At 41.3% G+C, this 11,190-nt stretch overlaps 1 protein-coding gene across 8 annotated transcripts in view; it reads right to left on the bottom strand.

Annotated features, from left to right (window-relative positions):
- Positions 1-318: 318 nt before the first annotated feature.
- LOC133630945 (glypican-5-like) overlaps positions 319-11,190 on the bottom strand; it is a 385,962-nt gene continuing 375,090 nt past the window's right edge. For all 8 annotated transcript variants that reach the window (XM_062022830.1, XM_062022827.1, XM_062022828.1 and 5 more), the window contains one exon: positions 319-3,364. In XM_062022830.1, the coding sequence (XP_061878814.1) occupies positions 3,198-3,364 (167 nt within the window). In that variant the 3' untranslated portion in view covers positions 319-3,197. The remainder of the gene's footprint in view (positions 3,365-11,190) is intronic.

Consider the following 11,190-nt stretch of genomic DNA (forward strand, 5'->3'; position numbering starts at 1 on the left):
GGTCTGGGGTCACGTCAGGCCGGTCTGGGGTCACGTCAGGCCGGTCTGGGGTCACGTCAGGCCGGTCTGGGGTCATGTCAGGCAGGTCTGGGGTCATGTCAGGCTGGTCTGGGGTCATTTCAGGCTGGTCTGGGGTCACGTCAGGTCAGTCTGGGGTCATGTCAGGCTGGTCTGGGGTCACGTCAGGCTGGTCTGGGGTCACGTCAGGCCGGTCTGGGGTCATGTCAGGCAGGTCTGGGGTCATGTCAGGTCAGTCTGGGGTCACGTCAGGCCGGTCTGGGGTCATGTCAGGTCAGTCTGGGGTCACGTCAGGCAGGTCCAGGGTCATGTCAGGTCAGTCTGGGGTCATGTCAGGCTGGTCTGGGGTCACGTCAGGTCAGTCTGGGGTCATGTGAGGCCGGATGTGGCCAGTTGAACGGCTCTGACCTCTACAAAGTCTCCAAAGCACAGGCGTATTAGAAAGTGTCCAGTAACAAACGTGTCCGCATCATTCAACTTACATTGTCATGAGCTTAACTTTGTGAAATATCGTGACCACTAGGAGTCACCAAGAAAAGACACAATTACCACTCCACTTGAATTTAAAGACAGCATAAATCCAATCTAAACTGTTAATAGGTTAATATGTTAATTCCATTGTTTTCTGTTTTAGACCAGCTTTCCTTCATCAAACATGTTCTAACATTTTACACGACAAAAACAAAAGTTTGTATGATTCCTGCTGGTATCGTATCCAATATGGATATCGTATTGCACGTGAAAAATTTGTATCGGGACACCTGTACTTAAAGCGCAGTATTTGGCCTTGCGGCACGTTGGCACATGTTTGGGCAAAAGGTTTGAGCACACCTGGTCTCCGTAGAATGTCAGCTGAATGTGTAATACCTTAACCAGCCACTAGTGGCACTGCGCGTACATTCATGAAGGTATCACGCGCATCATTCCAGCCAACAATCATTGGCGTACTTTGTTGTTTGGGATTCTTCTGCCCAGACCAGGAAGGATTTACTGCTGATCTGTAGGACTAGTGAGGAACGTTGGGCCTTAGATGTCACTGGTGTCGAAGGAAGAAGCCCACAATTACGAAGAGTCCTACCATCATGTCGAGTAGGATGGGGATTCACATGGCCCCATTCGTGTCGGTTTACCTGACACATGAAACGTGGCCAATTTAGCCAGTAGACCAGGGGTGTCAAACAGGTTAAATCGGGCCCGCAAGATGAGTTTGCCAAGTATAAAAATGAGCTGCAATATTTGAAAGAAATAAACTGCTGTTCTAAATGTGTCCACTGGATGTCGCAGTATCAATTTAATTGTTACCCACATCATACTGTCTAAGATGACGTGTCAGCTGACTTTAAGCGCCCTCTGGATTGGCTGCCGCTACTCCAATCAGCGCAGGTGCAAACAATCAGCTGCTCCTGTTGAGGCTGGCAGCAGATGGCGGCAGACTGATGCTGTAGTGATGCATAATACTTTTTTAAAATATAAATTATCCACTTAACGGATAAAAAACTAAACTGAGAGAGGCAAAGACTTAAATCAACACGTTAGAGTTATGTGCAGCCCTCACAATGTGTTGACAAGATGTGCACCCTGAACTCCTTTGTAAAAATGTGTGTTTCTACATTTGTTGTTTGTTCTATTTTATTATATATTTAAATCTACAAAGTTTGGTTAAGTTTGACGTTATATCACCTTTAATTCGGCTGTTATGGTGTCCATTTTTTTGTTTATATCATAATCGTAATATTTGAATGATGATAAATGAATGTGTTGTGGCAGTTGCGGATGCCACCAATGCAGCGGTTTGAGGAAACACTCGGTTGCTTTTTCAAACACACTTTTGTCTGCCCACATGAGAATCCTAAACAGGAAGTGCTTGAAGTTGAATGGCTTGGTAAAAACAAGTTCATGGTGTTTTTAAACTGCGCCAAATTTTTCCTCAGAATCTTCAACTAACTTGAAATGTTTCGCCAAGAGGATTCAGTGGCCTAGTGGTTAGAGTTCCCGCCCTGAGATCGGTAGGTTGTGAGTTCAAACCCCGGCCGAGTCATACCAGAGACTATAAAAATGGGACCCATTACCTCCCTGTTTAAGGGTTGGAATTGGGGGTTAAAACACCAAAAAATTATTCCCGGGCGCGGCCACCGCTGCTGCTCACTACTCCCTTCACCTCACAGGAGGGTGATCAAGGGTGATGGGTCAAATGCAGAGAATAATTTCGCCACACCTCGTGTGTGTGTGACAATCATTGGTACTTTAACTTTAACTTAACTTATTATTTGTCGTGTGTACATTTTCAGGATGTGCTCGTTCTATTTTTGGCCAAAGTAAAACAAACAAAAACATTTTTTTGGTGGTTTTCTTTATTTTTTAATTATCATGCTGTGATTTTATCAGTCCGGAATAGATTTTCCTCCATGCGGGCCCCTGAGCTCAAATGAGTTTGACACCCCTGCAGCAGAGTGTTGTGTTTCCACCTTCCACCACAGCATCAGTTGCTATGTAGAGTGGCACTTTCCATCGTTTTCAGCATTGCAAAATGAAAAACCACCCAGGAATGGGGGCCTGTATGAATCCCTTCCCTACTGTAAGGTCCTGGCATGCTTGGCTAAATCATGTCGGGTTGACAACATGCAACGAGGAGCAGTTCCACAAACAACACAGGATGCACGCCAATCATTCATCAAGTCAATAAAAACCTTCACGCTTCTTCCTCTCTCGCCGCTTCCTTTAAGTCGCTGGTTTGTTTGCATATAAACTGAAAGTACATACACTGACTCACATACACACACACACGTGTGTGTGAGGGCTGCTGGCCTGCACACACACTACATTCTAAACGGCCGCCAGGAAACACACTCGGTCGAGGTTGGGCGCCTGAAACTGATTCATCAATCTATCACGCCTTCCATAACCCACGGACGGGAAATAGGTTTTCCAAGGAGCGAGTGTGCGCGGGCGGAAGCAATAAAAGTGTAAAGGGAATTGGCGTACGTGGAAACCTCACCGAGGGGCGTGTCTTTAAGAGTGAAGGGCTGCGTTGGTTGGTGCACGCACGCACGTCCCGCCCATTTCCTTACAGAGGAAGCTGCTGTTTGGAGACGTGCTCCAGGACAAGAATCCTCCGGTCTTTCTGTCCCGCCCGGCGCCCGGCGGGAGGAAAGATGGTGGTTGTGGCGTGGGGGTCCGCATCAGAAGAGAGTCCATTGTGAGCAAAGTGCAGCAAGAAGCAGCGCCAGGCCGCAGGGTCCTGGCCGGACGGCGGGCGGCGAGGCCCCGATCACCCGCACTGAGGGGGGCTTGGAGCCCTCCGACCCGGGGCCGCTGGATCCCACTTCACTGGAGCCTTTTGTGTGAGCTGTGGGAACAAGACGAGAGAGAAGCGCCATCACATTCACATCCCAGCAAATGTTTACCGGCTATCAAGTTGATTGGAGAGAAAAAAAGAAATGAAATATTGTGACCAGAAAACTGTTCATCTTCCTGAAATAATGTGGTGGCTTCATGGGAATAACGTCATCATGGAGATTAGTTTATTTCCAACGTGCATATATGGCGGTGTGTCTTAACCATCGTGAGCGCCCCACAGAGAGCTGTCCACAATTATCTGTTTCTGGTCCGTATGAGTACTCAGTTGGGTAACACTTTAGTATGGGGAACATATTCTAAGTAACAAAGAGTTCATTTAGAGTTATCTGGTTAGGGTTAGGGTTATAATAAGGCCATGCAGAATAAGGCATTAATAAGTACTTAATAATGACTAATTAAGAGCCAATAGGTTACTAATTTGCATGTTAATAAGCAACTAATCAATGGTGAATATGTTCCCCATACTAAAGTGTTACCCTCAGTTGCAATACACTTTTCCACCACTTGTGGCAGTAATGAGAATATCAAACAAACAGAAGTCTGGAGATAAAGTCATAGAGAAGTTTCTTAAGCGCAAGAATTATGACTAAAGTGGTGAAGCTGTATTTTCATTTGCACTTTAATTTTATTTAAGAAACATTACTATTACTATTAATTTTGTTTGAATTAGAGATGCCCGATAATATCGGACTGCCGATATTATCGGCCGATAAATGCTTTAAAATGTAATTTCGGAAATTATCGGTATTGGTTTCAAAAAGTACAATTTATGACTTTTTAACACGCCGCTGTACGGAGTGGTACACAGACGGACAGAGCGCCAATAAACCTTAAAGGCACTGCCTTTGCGTGCCGGCCCAATCACATAATATCAAGTGAATGCAACGCATACTTGGTCAACAGCCATACAGGTCACACAGAGGGTGGCCGTATAAACAACTTTACCACTGTTACAAATATGTGCCACACTGTGAACCCCACACCAAACAAGAATGACAAACACATTTCGGGAGAACATCCGCACCGTAACACAACATAAACACAACAGAACAAATACCCAGAACCCCTTGCAGCACTAACTCTTCCGGGACACTACAATACACACCCCCTACCTCAACTTCCTCATGCTCTCTCAGGGAGAGCATGTCTCCCAAATTCCAAGCTGCTGTTTTGAGGCATGTTAAAAAAAATTATGCACTTTGTGACTTCAATAATAAATATGGCAGTGCCATGTTGGCATTTTTTTCCATAACTCGAGTTGATTTACAAACCCCGTTTCCATATGAGTTGGGAAATTGTGTTAGATGTAAATATAAACGGAATACAATGATTTGCAAATCATTTTCAACCCATATTCAGTTGAATATGCTACAAAGACAACATATTTGATGTTCAAACTGATAAACATTTTTTTTTTTGCAAATAATCATTAACTTTAGAATTTGATGCCAGCAACACGTGACAAAGAAGTTGGGAAAGGTGGCAATAAATACTGATAAAGTTGAGGAATGCTCATCAAACACTTATTTGGAACATCCCACAGGTGAACAGGCAAATTGGGAACAGGTGGTTGCCATGATTGGGTATAAAAGTAGATTCCATGAAATGCTCAGTCATTCACAAACAAGGATGGGGCGAGGGTCACCACTTTGTCAACAAATGCGTGAGCAAATTGTTGAACAGTTTAAGAAAAACCTTTCTCAACCAGCTATTGCAAGGAATTTAGGGATTTCACCATCTACGGTCCGTAATATCATCAAAGGGTTCAGAGAATCTGGAGAAATCACTGCACGTAAGCAGCTAAGCCCGTGACCTTCGATCCCTCAGGCTGTACTGCATCAACAAGCGACAGCAGTGTGTAAAGTATATCACCACATGGGCTCAGGAACACTTCAGAAACCCACTGTCAGTAACTAAAGTTGGTCGCTACATCTGTAAGTGCAAGTTAAAACTCTCCTATGCAAGGCGAAAACCGTTTATCAACAACACCCAGAAACGCCGTCGGCTTCGCTGGGCCTGAGCTCATCTAAGATGGACTGATACAAAGTGGAAAAGTGTTCTGTGGTCTGAAATGTGGTCAGAGTCCACATTTCAAATTGTTTTTGGAAACTGTGGACGTCGTGTCCTCCGGACTAAAGAGGAAAAGAACCATCCGGATTGTTATAGGCGCAAAGTTGAAAAGCTAGCATCTGTGATGGTATGGGGGTGTATTAGTGCCCAAGACATGGGTAACTTACACATCTGTGAAGGCGCCATTAATGCTGAAAGGTACATACAGGTTTTGGAGCAACATATGTTGCCATCCAAGCAACGTTACCATGGACGCCCCTGCTTATTTCAGCAAGACAATGCCAAGCCACGTGTTACATCAACGTGGCTTCATAGTAAAAGAGTGCGGGTACTAGACTAGCCTGCTTGTAGTCCAGACCTGTCTCCCATTGAAAATGTGTGGCGCATTATGAAGCCTAAAATACCACAACGGAGACCCCCGGACTGTTGAACAACTTAAGCTGTACATCAAGCAAGAATGGGAAAGAATTCCACCTGAGAAGCTTAAAAAATGTGTCTCCTCAGTTCCCAAACGTTTACTGAGTGTTGTTAAAAGGAAAGGCCATGTAACACAGTGGTGAACATGCCCTTTCCCAACTACTTTGGCACGTGTTGCAGCCATGAAATTCTAAGTTAATTATTATTTGCAAAAAAAAATAAAGTTTATGAGTTTGAACTAGTTTCAAATATCTTGTCTTTGTAGTGCATTCAATTGAATATGGGTTGAAAATGATTTGCAAATCATTGTATTCCGTTTATATTTACATCTAACACAATTTCCCAACTCATATGGAAATGGGGTTTGTATTTTGGAAAACCATTGTTTAATATATCCAGCGGGGCATCACAACAAAATTAGGCATAATAATGTGTTAATTCCATGACTGTATATATCGGTATCGGTTGATATCGGAATCGGTAATTAAGAGTTGGACAATATCGGAATATCGGATATCGGCAAAAAAGCCATTATTGGACATCTCTAGTTTGAATGTATTTATGAATCCCTTCTTTTGCAATACATTTGATCAGTACCTATTTTTCTAATCAGCCTGGCCTAAGCCTTGATAATAATTTTTGTGATTAACACATGCTTTCATATCATTTGACAAACTGCAAATAGGTTAGATATAAATATTGAATATGATTCAAATCAAGAGTAACATGACTAATGTTACGTTGGGGTCGCATGGCTGCGCTGGTAGTGTTCCTTCCAAGGCAGAAAACAAGCTGGAGCAGCGTGCAGGTAAGATTAAGCCTTTTAATAAATTAAACGCAGGACAATAAACACAAAACTGAGGACGCTAAAAAAAAAAAAAATGTCACCAAGGGTGAAAAAACGAGGAATGCTAGTGTGTAGATAAGACTAATTGCTCAACAAAGACAGGTGAGGAGAATCAGTGCCCATGGAAACCAACAGCAAACAGGGAAAAAAGGTGCACCCAGGAAACCGACTAAAACAGGAGAACTACCAAACATAAATCATGCAATGACCCAGGTAACGGATCATGACTACTAATCTAGTGTTAATATCGGAGTGGGCCTCAGGCCCCTCTGTTAAGAACCGCTGTAATAGGGTATATCACATATTCACAGTTTCTCATTTCAACATGTCCAAAAAGGTGTAGGCAAGTGCTATTCAACTGGTGGCTTGGGGGCCATGAGTGACACCATGCCGGCCCCCGAGTCCAGTTCCAAACTTAGGAGACAAACACAGTAAAATGCAGTCAATTCCTAAAAAGACGAGAGTGCTCCTGTTGTTTAGAGCAGTGTTTTTCAACCTTTTTTGAGCCAAGGCACATTTTTTTGCGTTGAAAAAATCCAGAGGCACACCACCAACAGAAATCACTAAAAAACTTAACACAGTTGACAGTAAAAAGTCGTTGTCGCAATTTTTGGATATGACTTTAAACCATAACCAAGCATGCATCACTATAGCTCTTGTCTCAAAGTAGGTGTACTGTCACCACCTGTCACATCACACCCTTACTTATTTTGTATTTTTTGCTGTTTTCCTGTGTGTAGTGTTTTAGTTCTTGTCCTGTGCTCCTATTTTTTTGGTATTTCCTGTAGCAGTTTGATGTCTTCCTTTGAGTGATATTTCCCGCATCTACTTAGTTTTAGCAATCAAGAATATTTCAGTGTTTTTTTATCCTTCTTTGTGGGGACATTGTTGATTGTTATGTCATGTTCGGATGTACATTGTGGACGCCGTCTTTGCTCCACAGTAAGTCTTTGCTGTCGTCCAGCATTCTGTTTTTGTTGAGTTTGTAGCCAGTTAAGTTTTAGTTTCGTTCTGCATAACCTTCCCTAAGCTTCAATGCCGTTTCTTAGGGGCACTCACCTTTTGTTTATTTTTGGTTTAAGCATTAGACACCTTTTTACCTGCACACTGCCTCCCGCTGTTTCCGACATCTACAAAGAAATTAGCTACCTGCTGCCACCTACTGATATGGAAGAGTATTACACGGTTACTCTGCCGAGCTTTAGACAGCACCGACACTCAACAACAACACATCATTTGCAGACTATAATTACTGGTTTGCAAAAAATATTTTTAACCCAAATAGGTGAATTTAGATACTCTCCCACGGCACACCAGACTGTATCTCACAGCACACACAGTGGTTGAAAAACACTGGTTTAGAGGAACTTGGACCACTGTAAACAAACATTTGACCTTGCGAGCAAACCTTGGGGTCCAAACGTGTGATTGACACAACTGAGGCGTTCCTCAAGGCGCGCCTTTAAGTCCTCCCCTTTTTTGTTTTCGTAATGTGATTTATGTAACTAAGGTGTTGTTTACTTCAGGTGCAATGAGTCTTCGTCACGTGTTCAACTTATTTACTTGTACTAGTGGTGTTCCTCAAGGGTCCATTTTAGGTCCTTTCTTTTTCATCATTTGGGCTCTTCAACTGGTTCAAAAACCTCACATTTTTGCAGCAGATTCCTAAAAACACGAGAGCGCTGTCATACAGAGGATCTTTGACCAGCTTCTTTTTTGCATAAGGTCCTTAAAAACGGCAGAGCACACCTGTAACTCTGACAAATAAAGGAGATGTCCACTGTAGAGGACGCCTGTTCTCAGGAATATACAAAATAGGACTAACAGTGAATGTCCTGAGATTTTTCTAGAAATGTGGCCCCCGAAACAATTTAGTTGCATATCGCTGCTGGAGGAAGAAGGCAAAGTTGAAATATCGGGAGAATAAAGTCATTATTTGCAATAAAAAATCCAATATTTGTTCTAATAATGATGGAATTTTATGAGGAGAAAAATAAGTTTCATAATATATGCTATAAAAAAATATTGAGGCAAAAGTCTGAATTTCCCTTCTGGGATTAATAAAGTATTTCTGATTCTGAGGCAGCTCAGGCAACAGAATATTATGGCAACATTTAAAGTGTTTTTACACCGAGTTAGTGAAAATGGAAAAATGGTACCACTGGTATTTGTACGGTGAAATTCTGGAAAATGAGATGCCAGTTTGACAGTAAGAAGGAGAAGAAACATGGAACTTTAAGGAGATAAAGACATAATGAGGTTACAAGAATAAAGTTAAAATATTAGGAGCGTACGGTCACAATGTAACAAGAAAAAAGTAACATTCCAAGATAATATTAACAAGCTATAATAATGGAAGTATAAAGTCGTATTATATGAATACAATCTTAATATCACATGAGTGAAGTCGTAATGTTATGAGAGTTTAGTTTATGTGGAACATGCATGCATACAACATGATACATCACACATGCATGCATACAACATGATACATCACACATGCATGCATACAACATGATACATCGCACATGCATGCATACAACATGACACATCACACATGCATGCATACAACATGATACATCACACATGCATGCATACAACATGATACATCACACATGCATGCACACATCACACATGCATGCATACAACATGATACATCACACATGCATGCATACAACATGATACATCACACATGCATGCATACAACATGACACATCACACATGCATGCATACAACATGATACATGACACATGCATGCATACAACATGATACATGACACATGCATGCATACAACATGATACATGACACATGCATGCATACAACATGATACATCGCACATGCATGCATACAACATGATACATCACACATGCATGCATACAACATGATACATCACACATGCATGCATACAACATGATACATCGCACATGCATGCATACAACATGACACATCACACATGCATGCATACAACATGATACATCGCACATGCATGCATACAACATGATACATCACACATGGACGCATACATCACACATCACACATGCATGCATACAACATGATACATCACACATGCATGCATACAACATGATACATCACACATGCATGCATACAACATGATACATCACACATGCATGCATACAACATGATACATCACACATGCATGCATACAACATGATACATCACACATGCATGCATACAACATGATACATCGCATATGCATGCATACAACATGATACATCACACATGCATGCATACAACAGGATACATGCATGCATACAACATGATACATGACACATGCATGCATACAACATGATACATGACACATGCATGCATACAACATGATACATCACACATGCATGCATACAACATGATACATCGCACATGCATGCATACAACATAATACATCACACATGCATGCATACAACAGGATACATGCATGCATACAACATGATACATGACACATGCATGCATACAACATGATACATCACACATGCATGCATACAACATGATACATCGCACATGCATGCATACAACATAATGCATCACACATGCATGCATACAACAGGATACATGCATGCATACAACATAATACATCACACATGCATGCATACAACAGGATACATGCATGCATACAACATGATACATGACACATGCATGCATACAACATGATACATCACACATGCATGCATACAACATGATACATCGCACATGCATGCATACAACATGATACATCGCACATGCATGCGTACAACATGATGCATCACAATTTCCAGTTTCTCTATTCAACATGTTTAAAAAGGAGTAGGAAGAAGCAGAGCCTATTTAATCCTACCCATTTTCCTTGACATAGCCTTAGCTGACACTTTTGTTCACTTCCTGTTCTCAATTTATTCACAATGTATTCCATAAGTAATATCATTAAAAATAAATAAATACTAATTAGTGAAGTAGGTTATATTTCATATGGTGAAATAAATAACTAGAAAATGAATGGATGGATGAAATAAATTCAGAGGGTTTATCATAGTTCTTGTTCTTTGTACTTTGTAAACACTTGAAGTGTCTTGAATTGGATCAAGTTCATTTTATTAATCATTACACCTAGCAATTTGATTTAATTGACCTTTTCAATATCTACTCCGTCTATTTGTATTTGTGTTTGACTTTCTCTTCTATTGTTACCAAATATTATTATTTTAGTTTTACTGAGATTCAAAGATGGTCTGTTTTGGTCAAACCATATTTTTAATTGCTTCTCTTATTATTTGTATTATCTTCTGTGTGTTGTCTCCTGAACAAAACACTGTTGTATCATCCGTGAATAATACTAACTTTAAGTCTTTTATAACTCTACAAATGTCATTTATATAAAGATTGAACAAGGTTGGTCCAAGTATTGATCCTTGAGGTACGCCACAACATCACACATGCATGCATACAACATGCAAAAGTTTACATACACTTGTAAAGAACATAATGTTTCC

The sequence above is a fragment of the Entelurus aequoreus genome, linkage group LG16 (genome assembly GCF_033978785.1).
Source record: "Entelurus aequoreus isolate RoL-2023_Sb linkage group LG16, RoL_Eaeq_v1.1, whole genome shotgun sequence".
In the NCBI taxonomy this organism is placed as follows: Eukaryota; Metazoa; Chordata; class Actinopteri; order Syngnathiformes; family Syngnathidae; genus Entelurus; species Entelurus aequoreus.